Genomic DNA, 24,301 nt, shown 5'->3' with positions numbered 1-24,301 from the left:
TGGTTTAGTCCACTATATAAGCCGTGAGTTATGTTGGATTGCCTCTAATATCCTTCCTCTTTCTTTCTAAATTGGTGTTTGTGTTAATAAGCTTCGTTTTACATACTTATCTGGGGGAGCTCGTAACTCTCTAGTCAACTATCACCTTCAACTTCAAGCTAAACGTATTGTTCTGTTTAGAATTTTTTTTTTTCTTTTTTATTTGATTTGTGTTGTATAAAGAGCAACGGTGGCCTAGACCAGGGGTGGTTCTAAGCATGTGTTAGGTGGTCGGTCGCACAGGGCCTCTAAGTGAAACTAATATAAAAGGGCCCCGATTTTTTATTAAATAACATAATTATCCTACAAAAATGATTTTAGAGTCCAATTTAACAAAGTTACACCGGGCCACTTTCAGTGTATGTTAGCATTATAGCCCCGCCTCTGGCCTAGACAATACAACAAATCGATTCTTGAGTGCAAATGTAAGTATTATTTGTTCCATATATTGAAAAAGAAAGTAAGCTTTTAGATTATAATCCAAGCGTGTTACACCTGTTACTCCTTTGAATATCAATTGGTTTTAGGATGAATTCTCACTTTGGGCTCTAATATTTGTCATGAATAATGACTTCGAATATACTAATACATAAGTAGTATATGTTCAGAGTATAACCATTCAAATATGCTAAGAATTTTTTTCCTTCATTCTTTATTTATTGTATACCAGTTAAGTAATATAAATAAATAATCCAACAGGTAATTAACAAATACTTCAAATAAAGAACGAACTCGAGATTGATTATTAGAGAGCCACCTTGGCTCAAAATTCCAAATAGCACTTACCCAAGATTCCAATCTTCATATTAAAATTAAAGCTCCATAGAGCACTTTAGTGCCATGAAAATCCAAACTAATTTAGTTAATTAACATATATTAAAGGAACGTAACGAGAAGCTCGAAAACTAATAATAAGCTATTGTACCGTAGTTGCATTGGTATATAATTTAGGGTAATGATATATGTAGGCATGTAGCCATTAGAACTTCAAATAATAAGCATATAATACTTTTCCTGAATATAGTAATTTTGACCAGGTATAATACAAATTTCTTAAAAGTGTGTAAACACCATCAAGTATAATGTTGTTGAGCTATTTTCATTTTACTCCGTATATTTTAACTATATTACTATTTTACATTTAGAATTCATAGATATTTAAAGATATATACTAGGATGGTTAATGCGCACGCTATAGTTAGTCTATCAGCGAGCTCTTTCAATTTGACCTTATGTTACAAATTAGTTGTAAGCTTGTAACCAACACTAATAAGGGAAAATATGTTTTATTTAAAAAAATAAAATTATATAGGGGTATAAATGTCAAACATTATTCTTAAGAGTTTTAAACAAGAGGCATATAACATTAATAAGGGCAACTAAGTAAATATTAAGAGTATAATTATACAACCCTCAAAAAAAGAGTATAATTATACAAACACTATAATTAAAAGGCTAAAAGCTATCTCAAACTTTTGAAAAGGTAGAGATTCATGGGGAAAGTTGTACATTGAGAGATAATAGAAGGCCAAACTCGGAGTAGCTTATATCATGGAGACATCTTGGCTTAAATATCTTTGCAACACTTCCACTAACTATCCATATTTAAACACCAAAAAAAACTAACTATCCATATATACAAGCCATTATTTTCAATTATAAGTACGTGGTTATGTAGAAAAATATTATGCCCCCGGCCTTTTCTCCTATTGAGTCAGGGAAATTTCTCTTTCATAAGTGAACTTGTTCTTTGTGTTTAATTTGATAATTTTGTCCCCCTTCATTGTTCCCAGATCATATAGTAGATCATATGGATTCCTATAGAAAGAGATATGACACTTCCTCGAAGGCTCCCTAGCTAGCAATGCCTCAAGATAATTCGATTAACTTCGATATTCCATGATTGAAAAATAATTGTGAGTTACCTCTTAAAATAGGGCTTGTTTAGTGTACCTTATTTTTGTTTATTTGATCTGATCTAATCTTTTTTTTTTTTTTTTCTTTTTTTGCTAACCTGATATGAAATGATTAATGAAATAAGTAAAAATAGGGTGAACTAAATATGGCCTTAGTATTCCAGACAACTAGTCCAATTAGAGCCTACCATCCTGAAAGGCATTACAAGCAAATTAAGTCAGTTAAAAGGAAATAATCAAAGAAGGAAGTCAAGGACGCAAACACATTTTATTAACTAATGTGCAATTGAGGATCGATAAAGTTACTATAAAGAAATCAATAACCTCAATATATAATGTACGATTGTACACATATAAAGGTAAGTAATAATTCTAAATTATTACACATATATTTCATGATATTGTGAATAAATTTGATGAAAATCATTTTAATTACTTGGTAATTTACTATGGCAATAATCAATAAAGAGGTACCACCTTAACATCATCCAAGACAGGACCACACATTGATCCAAAATCATTAGCTTTAGTGTGATACATTGAGCTCCAAAATGTTAACCTAGTTCTAAATGACATAGCCTGAAACTTGAGACTTGCATGTGTAAAACTACCCTTTCCATGGGACTCATGGTGAGCTACAACATTCTCCATTGCCGTGAATGCTTCCACCATCATTGGTCCGGTGCAACCATTCTCCGCGTCTCCAATGGTGAAGGTTAGGAGGTAATGCTTGTTAGGAGTTGTTCTTATGATTTGAGCTATCGCGCTTTCTCTTCCTCCGATCAACTCAATGGCTGCAGACCCTGAAGGTACAAAGAAGTGTGCTGAATCGACGTATTTGACAGGTTTAAGGGATTCGACAATCCAGCCAGGGAGTGGTGAAACTACGTCCATTGAATGTGGAGATATAAGTACACCGGTTGAGAAATTGTTGAATACGTGAGGTCCAATTTCAAAGTCTCCGTTTTTAACAATGTTTCCTGCATGAAAGAGTAATTTCCATAAATTCAATTTTGAAAAAAAATTAAAATCTATATATATATATATATATATATATATATATATATATATATATATATATATATATATATATTATTACCACTTTCGTTAAATATTATGTGCAAATTTGAGTATATATATATATATATATATATATATATTATTACTACTTTCGTTAAATATTATGTGCAAATTTGAGTATTATTTGTGAGATATAAAATATTCCAAAGCTACACATAACATTTAACGGAGGTAGTATTATATTATGTCATAATGCAAGTATATGATGGTAAATGTTTTAACATTATGATATCGTTCAATCCCCTCATCAACGCGTACATTTCAAGTATTACATACTTTTTGCTAATCTAAATTGATCTCACCTAGTTGGATCGATCACTAGTTCTATATATTTTTATACGACATTTATGGAGTTAAATTAAAAAAAAGTTAAGGATATCAAAGTTTATAATCTCTAAAATAACTTTTAAAATATTTGTAAATAATTACGGAGTAAAATATAAGCTAAAATTGTAGATAATATATATTTAATATTCGTTGTCTCTAAAGTTCTTTCTATTTAGACAGTGATTGTCTCACAAAAAAGTTAAAACTGAAAAACAATTTAAGGACAGAGAAAGGATTAAGTAAATGAATAAAAATTGTAATACCTATTGGTTTGGGGAGAGGCAACATCTCCTTGATAGCAATAGCATCCAAGAGTGGTCCACAAGTAGGATCTTCTTGAACATGAGGATTGTAGAAAGTGACCTTAACAATATTAGAAGTTGCTTGAAATGCCCAAGCATAAGTATCACCTCCATCACTACTATACATTGTTTGAATGGGTAGATCCGTGGTTTCTTTTGAAGCCGATACCCTTAAAACCTCCTCTTCTATACAAGTCTTTGTCGCGCTAAATGTAAGAGAGTAGAATGATCCTTTTTTAACTTTTAAAAATTGGGATATCGAGGCTTGATTCCCTAACCTTATTGCATGGACGCCACGTGGAACAGCAAAGTAGAAGCCACCTGGTTGAGGTCCACCTGATATATATTGCACTAAGCCCTTTTTCACCCATTTGGGAAGGGAGTATTTGCCAACAATTACTTTCTTGTTGAGGTTTGATGGTTTTGGTCCTTCTTCAAAATTTCCATTGGGAAGAAGTCCTATTTATTTGGGAAAAAAACTCAAAGATTAGTATCCTAGTGTTTAGATGTATGATTAGATCAACAAAAATTGATTAACACAAAACTTGAACTTCTATTATTTGGAATAAATATGATTTAATTACATACGATAATGTTGGGGAAGAATTTCCGTTTTTTTTCTTAAATAATAAGTAATGACCTAGGCTTTTTTCTCCTCATCTCAAATTTGATGAACTTTAGGCTAAGTTTTTGCTTAATATGACTCATTAATTTCACTTTATCATTTATTCTAGTAATATAGTTTACTATTTTCATACGAATCATATCTATCTTATTATAAGTGAGCTCAATGCAACTATAGATATGCAAGTTTGTAGGTCGTAAATTACTTTTACATGAGCTAATGGAGAACTTGAGCTTGTAAGGGGATATCATTGCATTGTCGAAAAATTATGCATTACTTCTCTAAGAAAAAAAAAATTATACATATATACTTTAACCAATTAAGCTAATTTATCATAGTACATTAATTATCTGTTTGCAATGTTTGAATTTGTGATCGATGTTGACACGACTTCACCGTTATAAAAGATCAAGTTTGCATCGAAACAATGACTACATTTGCTATTTTATAGCACTTGTTTAAAATTTACAAAAATATAAATAATAATATTTGCCAAACTCACCATCGCGAGGGGCGGTGTTAACTGGAGAAGCAAAATAACTGCTGCTGCTTATCAACAAAATGAGCATAACAAGGCAAAGATTTTGATAAGAAGCCATCATAATTTTCTTGTATAAGAGAGAAAGAGGGAGAAGAGATCCCTGAAATGTGCAATTGCAATGAACGATGAAAAATAAACCATATAAATAAGCTGTACTTAATTCACCATCATGATACTAGCATTGATTGTGAAATAATGACTTGAGAAATATATGCCATGAGAGGTGTTAACTTGTCTCCTTTTTTTGCATCCTAGTAGGTTTTATTCTCTTAACTTTTTTACTCAACTATATATTCGATTTGTTTTATTTAAAATATGCATTGCATGAAAGCGGATAGGACACAAACACGGAGAGGATAACAGTAAAAAGGATTGAGATTGAGATCCAATATATTTGATTTTGTTATGTTTACATGTATGTATGTAATTTAGTACATTTTTGGAAAACGTTACAGTATTCATAAATAGTCAAATAAATGTGCCTTATATATATTTAGACGACTAAATAAATGAATTAAGTAACTTCTATGGTGCATTAATTTAATAGATCGATATGTGTTGATATTCATAGACAGCAGATACAAGTAATATTGACAAGTAATCAATTAGTATTCAACTAATATAATGAACCTTTTAAAATTGATTATAAAAAGTAGTTTTCAATCAAGTATTATTCAAAGAGCGAAATCAAACTAAACTGGTGTTGGAAAGTGTCTGGTTTGTGTCTACAAATTAAATATACAATGTTGGGATATGGCTAACAATGCAACGATGCATGTGAACTATGCATCCATGCATCTTCCAAATGAAAAGTCAACACCTCAATTTATTTTAAAAAGTCAAAACAATCAAATTATGCATTCGTTGAACTTAAACCGACTTAATTTGTATTTTGTAATTAAGGTGTTATTTGCTCACTCGCCTCACTGTCTGATCTCATAAACTTGACCTTCAACATTATTTTATACATGATTCCCTGGTACGGTACACTTAGGTTGTAAGTCAAAGGGTGTAACTTTATAACTGGAATAAATCACTAGAAAATAAGGTTTTTTTTTTTTTTTTTTTTTTTTTTTTTTTTTTTTTTTTTTTTTTTTTGAGGAAATCACTAGTAAATAAGTTAATTATGAGATAAAGTACACTTAAATTAATTTGTAAGTCAAATGAGTTATTGTCTTAGATTTATAGGCACGTGACCTCATGCAATTGATAGGCTGGACTATGTAAGATGATCATAATCTCTCCTCTCGTTCAACTGCAAGCTGATATAAGGATTAATTAGCAAATCTTTTACAAATTTTATGATGCCTCCATTTCTGTGTAATTTTCACCTAAACAGAATCTATCTGATCTCCACTTATTGATTATATTGTTTAGTAAAAAAAAAAATTTACTTTGATCTCTCAGTAAATTAATGAACTCGCGTTTTAAAATCTTTCACAAGGAAATCGATTTATAGCTAGACACTTGTACCTTAAAAGTGAGAGGAAAGGGTAAATGGATCCCTACCCTCATACAAAGTGCCCCTTCTGAGGTTAAAAGGTCATTTCCAAATTGCTAGGACCTTAATCGGCTTAATGTCTAACTTTTGCATGCCAAGTACTTGGAAGTAGCTTAGGAGGTAAGATAATCCGTCCCCACCTATAATTTATGTACTTTCACTTGGTGAAATTTGAATTTTAGACCTGTAAGACCTAAGAGAAGTCTCTTCCAAAATGAGTCAAATCTTACTTGATATGCATGCATATGTCAACGCTGATATTCTTACATAAATTACTAAGCTAGGGTGGACTTAAAAAATGTTGATAGTAAGCACGTACAAATGTACATTAGTACTCCGTATTGCTTAGTGATAAAAATTGGTTTTTGACTTGTATAAACTAGTATCTCTGTTGAAACTCATTGTAGCCCACTTGTGAGTGTCCCACATTGGAGAAAGAGGAGAGGTGGTTCCACTTTATAAGATAGAGGAGTTACTCCTACTATTGTCAATTGGTTTTATTATGGAAGCTCCAAAGCCTAGTTTGTGGACCAAATTCTCCTCCTCCTTGTTCGGGTGCCCAGGCCCATTTCATATTGTTTAGAAATTTAACAACCTCCAAAAGAAAACCAGCAATCAGCACCTGGAAATGGTAGTACAGCATGTTCCTTAATTGAATGTAAACCTTACTTGGTGCCGCAACTTAAGCCACTGGAAAGCCAATTGCGTACACTGACCTGCCAATAATATCATGCGGCACGAAAACACTTGTTATTGCAATACCCTAATTCTTCCTCTTATACTCCGTATCTAGTTTAGTCGTGTTGGGGGCCTTGGGGCACTTGTTTTTCTTTATTTTCTTATTATTGTTATTAGTTCAAGAAAAATACTATATACTCGTATAACCTTAAGGGCTATGTATAATAAGTAGCTAAAAGAATAAAGTATTAATTATATATTCATTAATTACACTATTTATTTGCATTTGATTTTGTCATGCATTTCTAAACTTATACCCAAAAAAAGGAAAGATATTAAATCTTTATTCGTAACCCTAAGAGTTATGTATAGCATTACCCTTAATTCAATTCAAGTATTTTCTTATCCTTTACTTTCTTATTATTGTTATTATATCTTCTCTTATTGTTAAATCTATTTATTTAAATATCATGTGTGAGTAGTTTTATAATCTAGAGTTAGGTTTAGGTTGAACCCTAATATAGATTGATGTGTTAATTGATTCTCAATTTCCAATTTAATTAATTTTATAATTCTACTTTGTTAGGATTGGTTTTATCATCAATAAATAACTAGGAATAGTGTTGTTGAATGTGATTAGGTATGCAATGAGAGTTTATTCTTAATTGATTTGGAACCCTATTTAAAAGTATGTAAGAGCCTTTATGCATGAAAATAGCTAATTGTTCTTGTTAGGAATTATAGATGTCGTTCTCAATGTCTTTAATGTATATAATTTCATGAGAATAGGTATGGTTGCTTATTAGGGAAGCCAGTTGTTAATAAAAAAAATAAAAAAAAAAAAAAAACACACTTGGTAGTATTATAGGAATTGAAGCACCCTTCCATCTTGTAGAATGTTTATTGATTTTATTGAGGGAGGGAGAAGGTAAGATTATAATTTCACTCTAAATTTTTCTAACATATATAGAAAAGATTTGATTTATTAAAGAGGGAGGGAAAATAAATCCTTATAATACAGCAAAGTACATGTGCACCAATAGATATGTTGCGTGCACATGGAAGCCCAAAAATAGGATATATGGGATGATAATTTTGGATAGTTAGGGAGTTAATTAATTTGTTTTGGGCTGCAGTTGGATAATTAAAACGTGAATTTTATTTAGATTCGGGTCCACATGATGATATGTGTTAGTATAATTCATGGTAATATAGAAGAATGGTCTCAAGTATATGATGTGTTGTTCTAGATCATTATCATATATTTCAAACTATAGTATGTTGTGTTGTTCAAGATCATTATCATATACAAAGTATGAATCCTGTTCTGATGTCAAAAACAATGTTACTCTATACATATAGAATACATCGTTTAACTAGGACGATATCTTTATACAACATAAAAAATGCATTGGCGTTGAAGATTATTCATGGTATAATAAATACAAACTAGTGCATGATTTTGAAATCGTCTAATAACAACAATTCAAAAACTTCATGTAAACTTTAATTGATTGAATTTGACATACAAAATCATAATAATCACCTTTTTTTATATATACATATAGTGGTTTATTCAAACTGAATTATTTTACATTATAAAGAATGACAGTTTTGCAATGGCTACAATAAAATGAAATCTACACCCTTGATTATCATTATGTAAATTAGGACCGTTGATTTAAGTTGACCATAAAAATACCTAAAAAAATTTCTATGATTAAGTATGAATAACAAAATAATCCACTTAATTAACATGAAATCCATCAATTAGCTAGTGCAAGGATGAAAGAAAGAGTTATGGAGAGCAATAATTAAATAATTATGAACAGTATATATCCATGTAGTTCATATAAAACTATCCAATGTACAAAATTGTATTCCTTTTTTCAAGATTAGTTACCAATTTTCAATTAATTGTAATTAGTTATACTTTTAATCTAGTCCAATCCATGATAATTGCTCCTTCATAATATACCTATTACGGAGTAAAATGAGATTTAGGCTGAAGGTTGAATGCTTGGAACTGCATCAATAACAGCGACAAGTAGTTATTTTTTCAGCTTTTTTTTTTTAATAAATAAATTTGAAATTATTTATAATTTAAAAGTCAAATTTATGAATGGACAAGATTAATTATTAATATTTTAACGGTTGAGATTGAAAATAGTTACAATAAGTACAAATTTTATGTAGCCATTAATAGACTTCCAAAAAAGAAATTAACAAATTTTACAAACTGGGGACAGATATCAGGGGCGGAGCCAGGGGGGCTGGTGGAGGCCCGACTCCCGTGGCCCAAACGCCAATTTCCATAATTGTTAGAGCTGACCCCCCTTACAAGTTACAATATTAGTATTGAAATTAAATGTGAACAAAGTATGGTTGTTGTTAGTCCTAGTTCAGTGGTTGTGGAATTTGTGAGATTTTCATTTAATTGCAGTGGCCCTAAATTCGATTCCTCCTACTTATTTCTTTTTGCACATTTTTTTTATACCTTTCTTTGATTCATTAGTTTCCCCTGTATTTCTTTTGATCCTACTTATTTCTTTTTGCACCATTTTTTTATACGTACATTTCTTTGATTCATTAGTTTTCCCTATATTTCTTTTGATCCTAACATCTTTCATATAATTAGTATTTCCAACTCAAAAAATATATAAAGGGATTAGTAAAAATACGATCAAAAGTAACTTATAAAGTTATAATAGTGCACAACCATAAATAATGCAATGAAATAATAATTAATAATACAATACTATAAAATAATACAAAGTATAAATTTCGGCCCCGTTAAGTTTAAAAACCTGGCTTCACCCCTGACAGATATCATACTTGTAAAGGTGACTATTAATTTTATTTTACAATCCCTTGCAGTTATGGAGCTGGTACAACCTTAGCATCATCCAAGACAGGACCGCAGAAACGGTTAGTATCACCAATAATATTATGATAAAACACACTCCAAAATGCTATCTTAGTTCTAAATGAGACAGCTTTGAACCTAAAATTTGCATAAGTAACACCACCTTTGCCTTGAGACTCATACAATACTTTGAAGGTTTCTTTATCGGCTGCTGCTTCAACCGCCATAGAACCAATGCAACCATTTTTGGCATCTCCAATAGTGAAGGTAAGGTTATAAAAGTTGTTTGGTGTTGTATCTATGTCTTGAGATATGGCATTTTCTTTTCCTCCCACTAAGAGTTCAATAGCAGAAGCTCCTGATGGTATAAAAAAGTCTTTTGAGCCGATATACCTAATGGTATACCGGGATTCGATCCTCCAACCTGGGAGTGGAGAAATTGGGTTCAAAGAGTATGGATGAATGTAAACCCCTGTTGTGAAATTCTGTAAAATATGAGGACCTATTTCGAAGTTCCCATTTTGTATGAGGTTGCCTGCAAAAGGAGAATAACCAGAGTAAGTTCAAATTCATAAAATTTAACTCATCCTTAGATTGAAGAGAATGTATATATATATATAAAGGGTCTGTTCTATTCAGCTTAATTTCAGTTCAATTCCTAATTTTCTTCTCTTATAAACAATTGAGTTCACTTCAATAAACCAGAACAGACCCTTAGTCACTCTCAATTATGAATGTAGCTTTTCATTAAAAAAAAAAAAAATCACATGATAAAAAGTAAGAAATCTATGAAATACTAGTAGGTTTCTACAGGGTAAAGTAGATCATACAAATATTGCATAGATGTTGTCACAATAGAAATTAGAAACAAAGTAAAAATAAGGCGTAAAATTCAAAAAATCAATGAAAATGTTTGTTTGAATCAAAGTAAGAAGTGAGGTGATTCATGCTTGTTGTAATAACTCTGTAGGTCCTTGCCATGTCCAAGTGCACGGTATATGCTTGCATGCTTTAGGAGTTTTACACACTATGTCCATTTCTAAAAGTTCAACTCGCTCACTATTTATGTGATTAAAATAATACAACTTTGGCAAAATTCTATGATTTATACAATAGTAAAATAAGTCGAACTTTCAGGAACAAATAAAGTATAATCGGTGGTGGTGGTGGTGTGAGGTCAATTGACCCCAATTTAAATTGAAAATTTTGGGAAATTATCTTATAAATTTGAGAACATTTCATAACATTTTTTAACTAATTGAACCTAGACATCTAATTAGATCATCAATATTACTTTAACACCACTAATAAATACTCTGTTTTTCTAAATACGCCATTGGTCCCTCTTCCTCTTGTAACGCTCATGTAAACCATATTCAACAATTAACAAATAATAGTATAACAAAATTATAATTGATTGAACTAACATAAATTGAATGATTAAGACAGTAAAAATTACCTGATGTTTGAGTTGATGACAATAATTCCTTAACCGCAACAGCTTGTATAAGTGGTCCACAAGCGTAGTACTTTGGGTCACCAGTTGGGTTAGAAAACATAATAAAAGCAGTATTACTAGAAAATGCCCGAAAACCCCAAGCAAAAGTGTCTGCTTCTTTCCTTGAATACAATGCTTTATTAGGAAATGCATAATCTGCTGTATCACTATAAGAAGTTGTTACCCTTAAATACTTGTCTAGTGGACAAGTCCTTGTTGCACTAAAACTAACAGAGTAGTATGCCCATGGCTTTACCCTAAGGTATTGTAGTATGTACGCCTCGTTCCCTATGCTCACCGCGTGCACGCCCTGTGGTACGTCGAATGTAAACCCGACTCGTTTAGGTCCGCCTGATACGTATCGTATTTCGCCCTTCTTGACCCATTTGGGGAGGGAGTATTTTCCTACTATTGTTGTTTTTTTGAAATTTGATGGGTTTGGTGCTTCCTCAAAATTTCCATTTGGTAGAAGACCTGTTAAGAAGGAACACTTATTAATGTCGAATGTTATATACTACCTCCGTTACAGGTTATATGCAACGATTAGACATTTTCTATCTCTGCTTTATGTCAAATCGTTCCACATAATGTGTAACAGAGATAGTATAACCAAGCAAGGTTTGGTCTAGTGAAAAGATTTGTCTATAATAGCAACGTTATAAATGAATTCACTAGAGAACATGTTTCACCAAATAAAAAAAATTACTAGAAAATACGTTCTTCGTACCCGTAGAATGGTGCATAGATTTGAATTTAGTTAACAATGTCTTTTTGCACTTTGATTTAGGAAAACACGTATTAAGAACAACACCTACTCTTCTAAGAATTTCTTAAAAGTTAATAGATTATCATACAATAAGATAGGCAAACTCACCGTCACTAGGAGCGACGCTCACCGGAGCAAGCTGAGCAGAAATACAAGTAAAACGACTGTTTATCATCAATAAGAGTAACACAAAGCAAAGAGAATGAAATGAAGCCATTGTTTTTTTGAGAGGAAGAGAGGAGACCAAATGTGCAATTAAATTGGATAATCAGACTAACACTATATAATGCAATTATTACAATAAGATAATTGTAATTATATAATATTTTAACTCTTGAGAAAGATATCCTATTACAAATTATAAAACCAGAGGTAGTATAAGTGTATAACACTTTGTAAAAAATAAGACAATCTTCTTTTAATATGTAAACCAAAATAGTTACAGAGATAAAAATAAGACAATCTTATTTTTCATGGAGTTTAGAGAAACACAAGGGCAGATGAGAATCGATCCTACGATCTTTTAAAACCGGAAGAGTGTTCTAACCACATGAACTCTCCTTCACTGTTTTGTGTAAGGAATTCAAATTCAATGTAGACTGATTTGCACGTGATCCGATTGATCAAGTCTCCTCTTAAGAGATGACTTTGATCATTTGCAAATTGCAATACCAAATAAATAGTCAAATACATATCCAATAACTCAAATGAAGTAGCAGACAATTAATCTAGGAGTAGTGTGCACCATGGGTCACATACACATATGATATATTTATATATAGATGGAGTAGTAATGAATTTACATCAAAAATAAAATTATTTTATTTTCTTAAGAAAAAACTCTGTCTCGTTGAAGACGTACTGTATTATTGACATATTAACTGAATGAGTTTATACTCAACTTTTACGAATGATATGAAATCAAAGTCCATGCATAATTGGATACAGACACATACCATTAATTAGCTAGGCATTATCCTCTACGAATATAATTTCCAATTTACTACTTGTTATTACTCTATTAGTACATGCATGTGCACTAATATATATAGCACTTTCATTCTATGACTTAGTCGACTTCCTCCCTTATTAGATGCCATAACTTATGCCGGAAAATCCAATAATATACATGTTCTTATCGTCCACCATAGATTTTTCACCCTAACGCATATATGTACAGTATTTTCAAAGTATTGGTGATTTTAGTAAGGGAGGTTCACGGATCTAAATTCCAAAACCATAATTATCGAGCCTAACTAGGCTGAAAAGGCCTTGATCTATGAGCCTGCTTTCAATTTCAATTTGGCCCAATTGTTTCTTGGCCCAAAGATTTACAATAAGTCTATTGTGCACCCTGGTCCATCGATGATAGCTGGACCATAGACGATTGTTCAGATTTTATTACCAAATGTTCAAAAGTATGGACGTGGTGCAGTGTTCGGATTTTTGTACAAAATGTTCAAAATTTACAATTGTTCAGATTTTTTTTACAAAATGTTTAATAGTATAGGCATAAATTGAGATTGTTCAAATATATTTACTAAATGTTCAAAATTTGCGAGGTTCAAATTTTTTTACTTAATGTTCAAATTTTGCAATTGTCTAGATTTTTTTACTAAATGTTCAAAAGTATAGGCGTGGTCATTGCGATTGTTCAGATATTTTTACTAAATGTTCAAAATTTGCGATGTTCGGATTTTTTTACTAAATGCTCAAAATTTGCAATTATTCAGATCTTTTTACTGAATGTTCAAAAGTATAGGCGTGGTACATTGCGATTGTTCAGATATTTTCACTAAATGTTCAAAATTTTTGATGTTCAGGATTTTTTTTTTTAATGTTCAAAATTTGCAATTGTTCAGATTTTGCTTACTAAATGTTCAAAAGTATTAGATAATCGATCATAATAGATACGAATTGATTGATCGAATTAACTTCAACAAATTCAATTGATATTAGAACAATGATTTCATCTACAAATTCATCTTAAATAAAAAAAATACATACAAATTAATGAGAACTGTAAAAACAATCAGGTAATCGATTACGAATTGAAATCAATCAAACTAGCTTTCAAAATTCAATTAATATTAAAACAATTATTTCATCCACAAATTCATCTCAAAATCAAAAAAAAAAATCAATATTGATCACAATGAGTTCATAATAACAAACCTGGATTGATATCTTTGGGAATTTAAAATTGTTCCATCACGTTAAATGCAGAAATTTAATGGAGAAAAATGAAAGAACAGAGGAGAGAGAAAATAAGAATTTGAAAAAAAAAAAAGAATGAAGTAAATTCAATAAAGAAATAAAAAGTGATTAGATTATAAATAAATAAATAGATAAATAAATAAAGAGAGAGAAAGAGAGAGAGAGAGAGTTTCTATAATAAAAAATAAAAAAAAATAAAAAAAATTGTAAAGATGGTAGGAAGAAGAAGAAGAAGAGAATGAAGTTGTGTTTCATTTATATAAGCTTGTGTTATATTAGGGGTCTAGCTATTTTAGATGGAGTAGGGTCCATAGAAGAATTTGTATGAGTGACCCATTAATTTTTAAATTTCCACTACATCAAGGCCCAACATTACCAGAACAAGCCCATAAAACTAAAAGTTCTGAACCCATATCAAAACACAATTCAGATTCATTTTTCATTAAGAACCCCCTTGAGCTAATCAAAGTATCATTACTCCCTCTGTTCCATAATATATTTTTTTTCTTTTTTTTTTGTGCCCAAAATATTGTGCTTGTTTAGAATCTTGTCTTTAAAATCATTTGTTTTCACCACTATCAAATTTGTTCTAATTTTATTTTGAAAGTATGTGCTTATATTAATTAGTTACTCATTGATAAACAACCTTTTTTTTTCCCCTTGATCTCAACATTCATGCATGATTAGTTTCAGACTAATCTCAACTTGCTCTAATTATATTATATTCCTTAGATCATATAAGAGTTGAATAAGTAAAGTTGTTTCACCATTATACTCTACTGTAATTAATTTACAAGCCTAGCTCAACATCTACTTTTCTTAATTAATTTACTTGAAAAATGAGAAACAAACACTATATTATGGATCAGAGGGAGTAATTTTGGTAATTTTTATTAAAAAAAATAATAATTTACATGAACTTTATTAGAATCTATTTTAGTCGTAACTCAAATTTAGATATTCATATCTCTTATTGATATTTATTAGACCTAATTTAAAGTTATTTTTCTTGAATTTATCTTCTCACCCCTTATTATAACTAATCTGATCTAATTTTTCTTGAGATTAATGGAGATAAGATGAAAAAATACGTGTTGTAGTTTTGAGAACTAATACAAACAAATGGATATTTCATACAGTTTTTCATTTCAAACAATTTTTTTTTTTCAAATTTTTGAGTATCAATTTGATTTGCTTGTTCAAATATTATTGTTGATGTAAATCAATTGCATATACTAAATGGCTTAATTCAAGCATTATTTATGATTATAAGTTCGAACTAACTAAGCACTGCACATAAAGTATACACTATATACTCATATCAATATTACTCCCTCCGTTTTTAAATACTTGTTTCATTTCTCCATGCGTGGAGTTTTAGGAAAAATTGGAGAAAGTAATAAAATATGGAGGTAATGGGGTAGTTTTTTTTTTTTTTTTTTTTTAATAGCAAAAATATTTCATTAATTAAAAGTCATACGACATCTACAATAGAGATTCGACGTTAACAAATACATAAGATATTGAATCAAATAGAATTTTCCTTCATAAAAACTACGATCGTCGAGTAGATCTTGCACTGCGGAGCATCTCCCGCTTATATCGCTGAAAATTACAGCCTTGTTAGAGAGGCAATCTAACGATCCTTTGTAGCCGTGAGGATGTTTTTCTTCTGATTCATCTGTTCGTATTCGATAACTTGATAACTTTTTCACCAACGAAATAACTCCACGACAATCCATTAGATCTGCTACCATGGATTCAAAACTAAGAAATTTCTCCCTCGAAAAAAGGAGATAAACCTTGTCTTTCGAAGGAGGTCGAAAAACCCTTGTCTTTCGAAGGAGATCGGAAACCTTTTCATTCGAGGGAGAAAAGTTCCTCCCAAAAGGAGGAAACATTATTATTAACCTAAAAAAAACAATAAAGAAACAAGGATTGGGGTTTTCCACAGATTAAAATCGATGGAAGCCCCTTCAAAATTCAACAATGGAGGCTAGGGTTTTGGTGAGAGAAAGGAGGAGAGAGAAAGTTCTGGTTTCTGGTAAAGAGTTTCACTTGGTAGGTAATGGGGTAGTTGAGAAAATAAAAAATTGTAAAAAGCAAAAGTAGTGGAAGAATAGAAGGAGACAGAGTATTATGTTGGGTCCACCAAGTGTGAGAAATGAATTAAATATTATAAAAGGTTTTCAAAAAAGGAAATGGAGCAAGTATTTAAAAACGGTCGGAAAAGAAAAGTGGAACAAGTATTTAAAAACGGAGGGAGTATTAATCTATTGTCCGCACTCTCTAGGTTATTTATTTTTTAAGGGTATTAGTTTTACAAGTATAGTAAAATCAGTCCATTAATATAAGTTACCCTTAGTAAAAGTTTCCTGTCAATTAATATAAGTTACGCTCAGTAAAAGTTTCCTTATGCACATTACAGGTTTTTTTTTTTTTTTTTTTTTTTTTTTTTTTTTTTTTTTTTGACAAAACATTACGTGCAAATTTAATCATACAAATTGTGCCAATATAAATTTTGATCAGTTAAAATGCCAATTTAAATGAAGAATATTTCATAAATCATAACCCATAACCCATTTATGCTTTAATTTCATATAATTAATTACTTGGGATGAACATGAAATTGAGCATGATCCAACAAGAATGAAAGGGATGGAGAAAATGATGCCCCGAATAGGAGAGACAAATGATGATACAAAGCTCATGATGCATGTCTGCTAAAAGCTAAAGCTTCTTTCTCAATCAATTCTCTATTAGATTCCCACACTGTAATGCTATCTGCTTTCCCCCCATCCCCCACAAACCTCTTTACCTTTTCCACCTCTTTTTATATATCGGCATTTGTTCGGAATTAATAGTCACGTGTACTACTCATAACATTATTGTCCTAGAATAATTTAATTACAAATTATGATTGGTCAAAAATAGGAATAATTTACGATATATGATTGGTCTTAATATGCCAATACTTAAATTTAATAAAAACTTATTAGGTAGTATAACAAGTGTTGTTGTATAATGACTAAAATCATATCTTATTCTTATTCTATTAAAAAGAATTTGGACATTGAGTAAGGGTATAATAATATCACAAAATTTTTTAAATAAATCGGATGTACAATAAAATATTGTACAATCATTATAAAGCTACCCTATATTGAGCAAAAGTTACCCTAAATTGAATACAATTTACCTTAACATAAAATAATAGTTACGAAATATTTATGCTTTATTGATAAAACTTACACAAAAAATTGTAAAAATTACCCTAAATTTGATAAAAGTTATCCCCGATGTACAGTAAATTACTGTACATTGGATGTATAGAAAAGTTCCTCTAATAATAATTAACTAAGTTTTATGGTTGTTTCACCTTATTTTCTTTTATATGTTTAGATAAAAACAAGAGTTAATAAACAATTTCAATCCACAAATATAATAACTCTAAAAAATAATCAAATTAATTATGTGCAGAACATAATAAGTTTAAACAACATAAACTTACTGTCAAAAAAAAAAAAAAAAAAAAAAAAAAAAAAAAAAAAAAACATAAACTTAGGAGTTTAGGACTAAGGCCCTGTTTGATTCACCTTAATTTTGCTGAACTGAAATTATTTTTACTGAATTGAACTTATTTTTACTGAACTGAACTTAATTTTCCTGAACTTAAATTATTTTTACTGAACTGAAATTATTTTTACTGATTTTCTATTATAATTCTTCTTTAAGAAAACTTAATTTTCCTGAACTGAAATTATTTTTACTGAACTTAAATTATTTTTACTGATTTTCTATTATAATTCTTCTTTAAGAAAACTGAATTTTACTGAACTGAACTTATTTTTACTGTACTGAAATTATTTTTACTGAACTGAAATTAATTTTACTGAACTGAAATTAATTTTACTGAACTGAAACTATTTTTTTAAGGTGAAGAGAACAGGGCCTAAGCAACATGATTTTAGATATACATCTCCAAAAGATTGTACTATGTTGTATTTTTTGGTAGTTTAAGGTCTTTGACGGTATATTATCTACTAATCTATAATGATTAGTAGTTTTATGCGTGAAATCTTGTTGACTTGTACCAAAATAACTCTGCCTTCCAAAAAGTATGAGAAAAAAATATTTATGAATAGTGTGAGGACTATTCTATCCTTAAACTGTGTGTTTTATTTATTTTCCCTCATTAATATTTTTTTTTTTTTTTTTTTGAACTATTAAGATTAAGGCTATTTTGTTTTTTACCACCTCACAAAAACACGAAAATCTCTTTTACCACCTCCCAAAAAAAGTATTTTACTTTACCACCTCATAAAAAACACGAATATAGGTTTTACCACCACTTAACTGATTCCGTTTAAGAATTCGTTAAGTGGGCCCATAAAGCCACGTGTCGTGCTATTATTGGCCAAAAAAAGAAAAAAATAAAAAAAAAGAAAAAAAAATTAAAAAACTCTAAAGCTACCCAGCCACCGCCACAGCGCCACCACCACGCCACCACCTAACCCACAACTACCCCCCGAACCTACCACTGGCGGCGCAACTCCACCCCCTCCCTCTTCCAACCCACCTGAACGCCCCCTTCCATCTCCCGCAACCGCAATCGACCCAAAAACCACCAACCCACAACCCTCAATGACCACGAATCCCCCCAAAATAGCCACGATTTCGGCCACAAATGGCCGAAATCGGCCGGTTAAGGCCACTCAGCCTTAAAACCGGCCGATTTCGGCCATTTGTGGCCGAAATCGTGACCGTATTAGGGAAGGAGGGTTTTGGGTTTGGTGGTTTTTGGGGGTGTTACGGTTGCGGGAAAGGGAGGGGGAGGGTTTAGGTGGGTTGGGGCTGGTGGTGCGACGCAGGTGGTGGTTTCGGGGAGTGCTGTGGTGAGTTGGGGGGGAAGGCGGCGGTGGCGCGGGGGTGGTGCCGCGGTGGTGGCCGGAGTAGTTTTAGGTTTTTTTTTGTTTTTTTTTTTAATTTCTCTTTTTTTTTTAACAAATAAAATGCTGACACGTGTTACTGTGGGCCACACTTAACGGAATTTTTGGATGGAAACCGTTAAGTGGTGGTAAAACCTATATTCGTGTTTTTTATGAGGTGGTAAAGTAAAATACTTTTTTTGGGAGGTGGTAAAAGAGATTTTCGTGTTTTTGTGAGGTGGTAAAAAACAAAATTTCCTAAGATTAATAGTGTGTGGACATTATACCCCTATAAATATTTGTTTATATATTTTTCCTTATTTTATTGCCAATTGTAAGAGCTTACTGAACATGGCTAGTTATGGCGAGCGTATCTTGCGCATTAACAACCTTTGTTATAATAAAATATAAATTTAAGGCGTACATGATAGACTATGAAAAGTCGAAAACTCGAAATGGAACAATTTTTAAGGGACGGAAGGAGAATATACCATCACCATTAATAATTTTCATTAATTTGTTTGAAGAGTGTGGCAATTTCTTTTGAAAAGTGGGGCTTGTTTGCACCATGGCTCTTGCACATGGTATTGGTTGAGGGGTACTTCCAAGTGGTGTCAAGTCCATCCCTAAGAAAGTTATTAATAAGAAAAAGATAATAAATAAAGAAAGAAAAAGATTTTGATTCGGATCTGTTTTTTTATGTTGCTCTTCGTACTAGATAATTGGAAAAATATACTTTGTAATATATGTTTGTTTGTGCCTAAAGATGTTTACATTTTGCCTAGGTAGGTCAATCTTAGCATCTATTTATTCTCTAACCTAACAAATGATCAATTAATTTAAAGTTTTTCAAACTCATTTTTGTTTCTTTGTTTGTGTCCACCTTTAATAATACTATGCGAGACATATGATAATATTGCATGTATTGTAATACAAGAATTACATATATTTCAACCAAAATCAATCAATTGATTGGACATTGAAAATTATTATTTATGCAGGAACCCCGATTTGCAAAGAGATTAAAATTTTGATTACAAAGTAATTAACAAAAATTATCATTTATAGGCTTCAACTCGGGCATCATTCTTGCTGAGATTTTAACACTTTGTGAAGATATTAAGGGGTTAATTTTCTAGCTTGGTTTTAAGACCTAGGGAGTAATAGAGAAAAGAAACAATGTGAGTTTTAATATTATACTTAAACATCATTCATCTGATTACAGGTTATGGTGAGTGTGAGCAGACCAGACTTTTCATAAAACAGGATGGCAGCAGGAAAGGACAGAGCAGATGGATATGGAAGCTTGATAGCACTGGGATGGATCAAGATCAAGGTATGGTGTATGCTCAACATCAGGACACATCAGCGGGGTATTTAGAGACAGTTCTTCAAGGTCTAAAGGCTGCAGCTCGACGAAGATGTTGGCACTTGAAGCTTGAAACTGCAGACAAAAGAACGCTCAGCTGGATTCAGGGGATCAACACAGGTTGGCAAGGTTGCAGAATGCTTACAAAGGAGATCAATGAGCTTACGCTTGTTTTTCATTGTTTTTATATTACTTATGTTTGTAGGGGGTAATTCCCTTTTTCATGGCTGTCAAAAAAAAAAAAAAAAAAATTCTCTTAGGGTCTATTCTAATAAACTGAACGCAACTAAACTGATTAGAGCTGAACTGAATTGATTGGAGCTGAATTAAACTGATTGGAGCTGAACTGAACTCAAATGAATAGAACTAAATTGAATTGTTTATGAGAAAAGGAAATTAGGAGATGAACTAAACTGAACTGAAATTAAGCCGAAAAAAACAAATCCTAATCATTTCACTTCTATATTGCAGATTTGATTTGCTGATGTCTAGAGTCATCCTTTTTCTTTTCAATTTGATGTCTTTCCACCATTAGATATTTATAACCAAGAGACATAATCGCGGACTTCATAGCTAATTATGGCTGAAGTCATCACTCCCCCAAGCTTAATTTCTTTACTTCAGGAGTTCTTATTATAATTTCATGATTATGAGTTAATTAATTAAGTTGGTCCTACGTTAGTTAGAGACAAGCTAGGTTTAGTTTTCAAATTTTCATTTCCTTATAATCGGTATAAAAATAAATAATAATAAAAAAAAATTAAAAAAAAAATGTTCCTCAATCACAGCCAAAGACAGAAGATGGCCTACCAACAAAGAATATGACATTTTTGGTTTTGATCCTAGTGTAGCCATTCAGGCAAGGTCGCAAGGAGCATTCCTAGGCATGTAGCAGAGAACCCGTAAAATTATTCCTCATTAATTGATTTTTTTTTTTTTCCAATTCTTTTTAAATACACTATTAAGACTAGGTGTTTCTTTCTTTCAAAAAAAAAAAAAAAGAGACTATTTTCTTTGCAAAGAAGATAATTATTTGTTGTTTCAAAAAAAAGAAGATAATAATTTGTTTAAGTTAGGGCGTACTTTATTTTCTTAATTGAGTTTAGTTTTAATACAATAATGATAAACGTAATTCATATTTTGTTGAGACTTAAACTATTATGTATGATTCTTTCTTAATTATACAAGTATTGTACTCTTATACGTAATACATTGACATAACCAAATTTTGAACTTAATTTAACCATATGTTAAAGTTTTTGGTTTAGTTGATGTTTTTCAATTCATATTGTATCGAGTGTGAATAATGAAAGAATGCTCGCCTAGCACTAAGACATGGTTTGGAATCGATCTCCATTCGCTTATGTCGTAGGCCATGTTGGATGACGATTAATTCCCAATGATAATAGCTTCAAGATAATCAATTATGCTTTCAACGGTTTTTTGACTTCAAAAATCTTAACTTTTTCTCTCAATCGTTTTAAGGAGCCATCTTATTTAAGTCTGTTTGAGTTTTCCACTTATCTTGATGAGGTATCGAAAATGTATTCAAACTTAGACCTTGTTTTATTGGACTTATTTTAAGTTCACCTCAGCTCAATTCATTATTTATTCCAGTCAATTAGTTTATTGGAGAACGTCTCACTTCTATATCTCGATTTTATTTATCAAATGGCCGGCCTTAATTATAACTTACCAACAAAAGACCTTAACAATTTACTTATTTTTCTTCTTTTCAAAATGATTCATTGTTTGTATAATTAAACTAGAACTAGAGGACGTGAGAGTTAAGACGAAACATTCCCATCAAGCCAATAGATAATTAAAAAAAAAAAAAAAAAAAAAAAAAAAAAAAAAAAAAAAAAGATACCAATTCAAAGGGAAGAAGTAGAGAAAAATTTATACTTGTAATTATAATAGGTGTATATATTTGTATTCATTATACAATTTGCAAATCTGCTACTCCTAGGCTCCTAGTACTGAAGTGATACACGATTGTGGGAATCTAACAAGGCCCAAGAGCATGTGGTTGTGTCAAATTTGGATAAATTGTTTTATGGAAAAACATGGATTAATACTGAATACACCCAAGAAAATGGATTAAACCTATACAGAAAACTAAATTAAAAACACAAAGTTTTAAAAAATCAGAGGTATACTATAATACTGTACATAGAAATTAGAGTTGCCCTAAAATGATCCGTAGACCATAGTTATCTTGATATAAAAGTTACTTGTCTTAAAAATAAAATTAATTTTTTTTTTTTTTTTAAAAAAAATAATAATAAAAATCACTCATAAAGCTTAAAATTAAAATGACCACAGTATCCCTTGAAGATAATTACCTTATAATTTATTTTATTTTTTTAAAAAAAACACACATTTTTATATGTAACTAGTCACACCGTGTGATAGGGGTTACTTGTAAGGGGTTACCCGTTTGGTTAGGTGTTACTTGTAGGGGCTACTTATTCAGAGGTTACTCGTTTGGTAAGGGGTTACTTATTCTAGGGTTACTTATTTAGGGTTTACTTGTTTGATCAGGGGTTACTCGTTCATTCAGGGGTAAATTATACGGTTACACTACTAGAAATAGGCCCATTTCCGACAGAAAAATTCCGTCAAAAACACCTTGAAATCCGTCGGAAAAGGTGTTTCCGACGGAATTCCGTCGGAAATGGTTGTCGGAAAAGCGTTTGTAGGAAAAATGACCTTTTCCGACGAAATTTCCGTCGGAAACACTATTCCGACGGGATTTTCCGTCGTGAGTCAGTTTCTGGCACCGGCAAAATCCGTCGGAAATTTCCGACGGAATTTAGAATTCAGTTGGAAATTTCCGACGGAAATTCTGTCGGAAAACAATTTCAAGAAATAAAAAAAATACGTCGCGCCACCACCGGCACGGCGTATCACCACCTCTAACCACCCAAAACACCCCTGTCAACCCCAACCACACCCACTTCCTAACCCTAACCTATCCACAACACCACCCCCACCCATACCCAAATCCACAGCACCACCACCACAACCACCCTAACCTATCCACAGTACCACCACCACCTTACCCTCACCCTGACCGAACTCTAACCAAAACCCCACCCTCACCCATACCCAGATCCACCCACCTAAACACCCAAACCCTAACCCAGACCCGACCAAACCCAACCCCACCTAAGCCCAGATCTCACAGCCACCACAAACCACTGCAAATGCTAAACGCACGCACATCAGCCACACCCACCACCACCACCACCACCGAAATCCATATTTAAAAAAAAATAAAAAATAATAATCGGAAACAAAAATCGAAAAATTAAAACATAAAACATACCTGAAATTGAAATATGCTTCGAATTTCACCACGGAAACGGTTAACAAGGCCAAATTCGGCCATGAAAAGTCTAGATCTAAACTTTTCATGGCCGAATTTGGCCTAAAAAACCTTTCAATTAGTTAACCTTTGTTGTTGTTGATGTCGGTGGTTAATTGTTGTTGATGTCGTTGGTGTGTTGTTGATGACGGTGGTGTTTTGTTGTTGATGCCGTGGTGTGGTGGTCGAAAGAGGGGAAAGTACAGGAGAACGAGAGGAGAGAGAACAGAGAGAAGAGGAAAGACAGAGAGAGGAGGAGAGGAGATCGAGAGAAGAAG

General features: G+C 31.6%; 1 protein-coding gene across 1 annotated transcript; it reads right to left on the bottom strand.

Moving 5' to 3' along the window:
• Positions 1 to 2,255: 2,255 nt before the first annotated feature.
• LOC145633121 (uncharacterized) lies at positions 2,256 to 12,357 on the bottom strand. Its single transcript, XM_081685407.1, has 6 exons — positions 12,248 to 12,357; positions 11,335 to 11,847; positions 9,905 to 10,410; positions 4,792 to 4,930; positions 3,626 to 4,123; positions 2,256 to 2,935 (listed from the first exon to the last, which is right to left on the bottom strand). Exons 1-6 carry the CDS (start codon positions 12,354 to 12,356, stop codon positions 2,415 to 2,417), a joined length of 2,286 nt encoding a protein of 761 aa, XP_081541533.1. The 5' UTR covers position 12,357; the 3' UTR covers positions 2,256 to 2,414.
• Positions 12,358 to 24,301: the final 11,944 nt, after the last annotated feature.

Source organism: Chenopodium album, chromosome 5 (assembly GCF_948465745.1).
Source record: "Chenopodium album chromosome 5, dcCheAlbu1.1, whole genome shotgun sequence".
NCBI classification, from domain to species: Eukaryota; Viridiplantae; Streptophyta; class Magnoliopsida; order Caryophyllales; family Amaranthaceae; genus Chenopodium; species Chenopodium album.
Note: the sequence above shows the minus strand (reverse complement) of the source record. Positions and strands in the feature narration are given on the sequence as shown.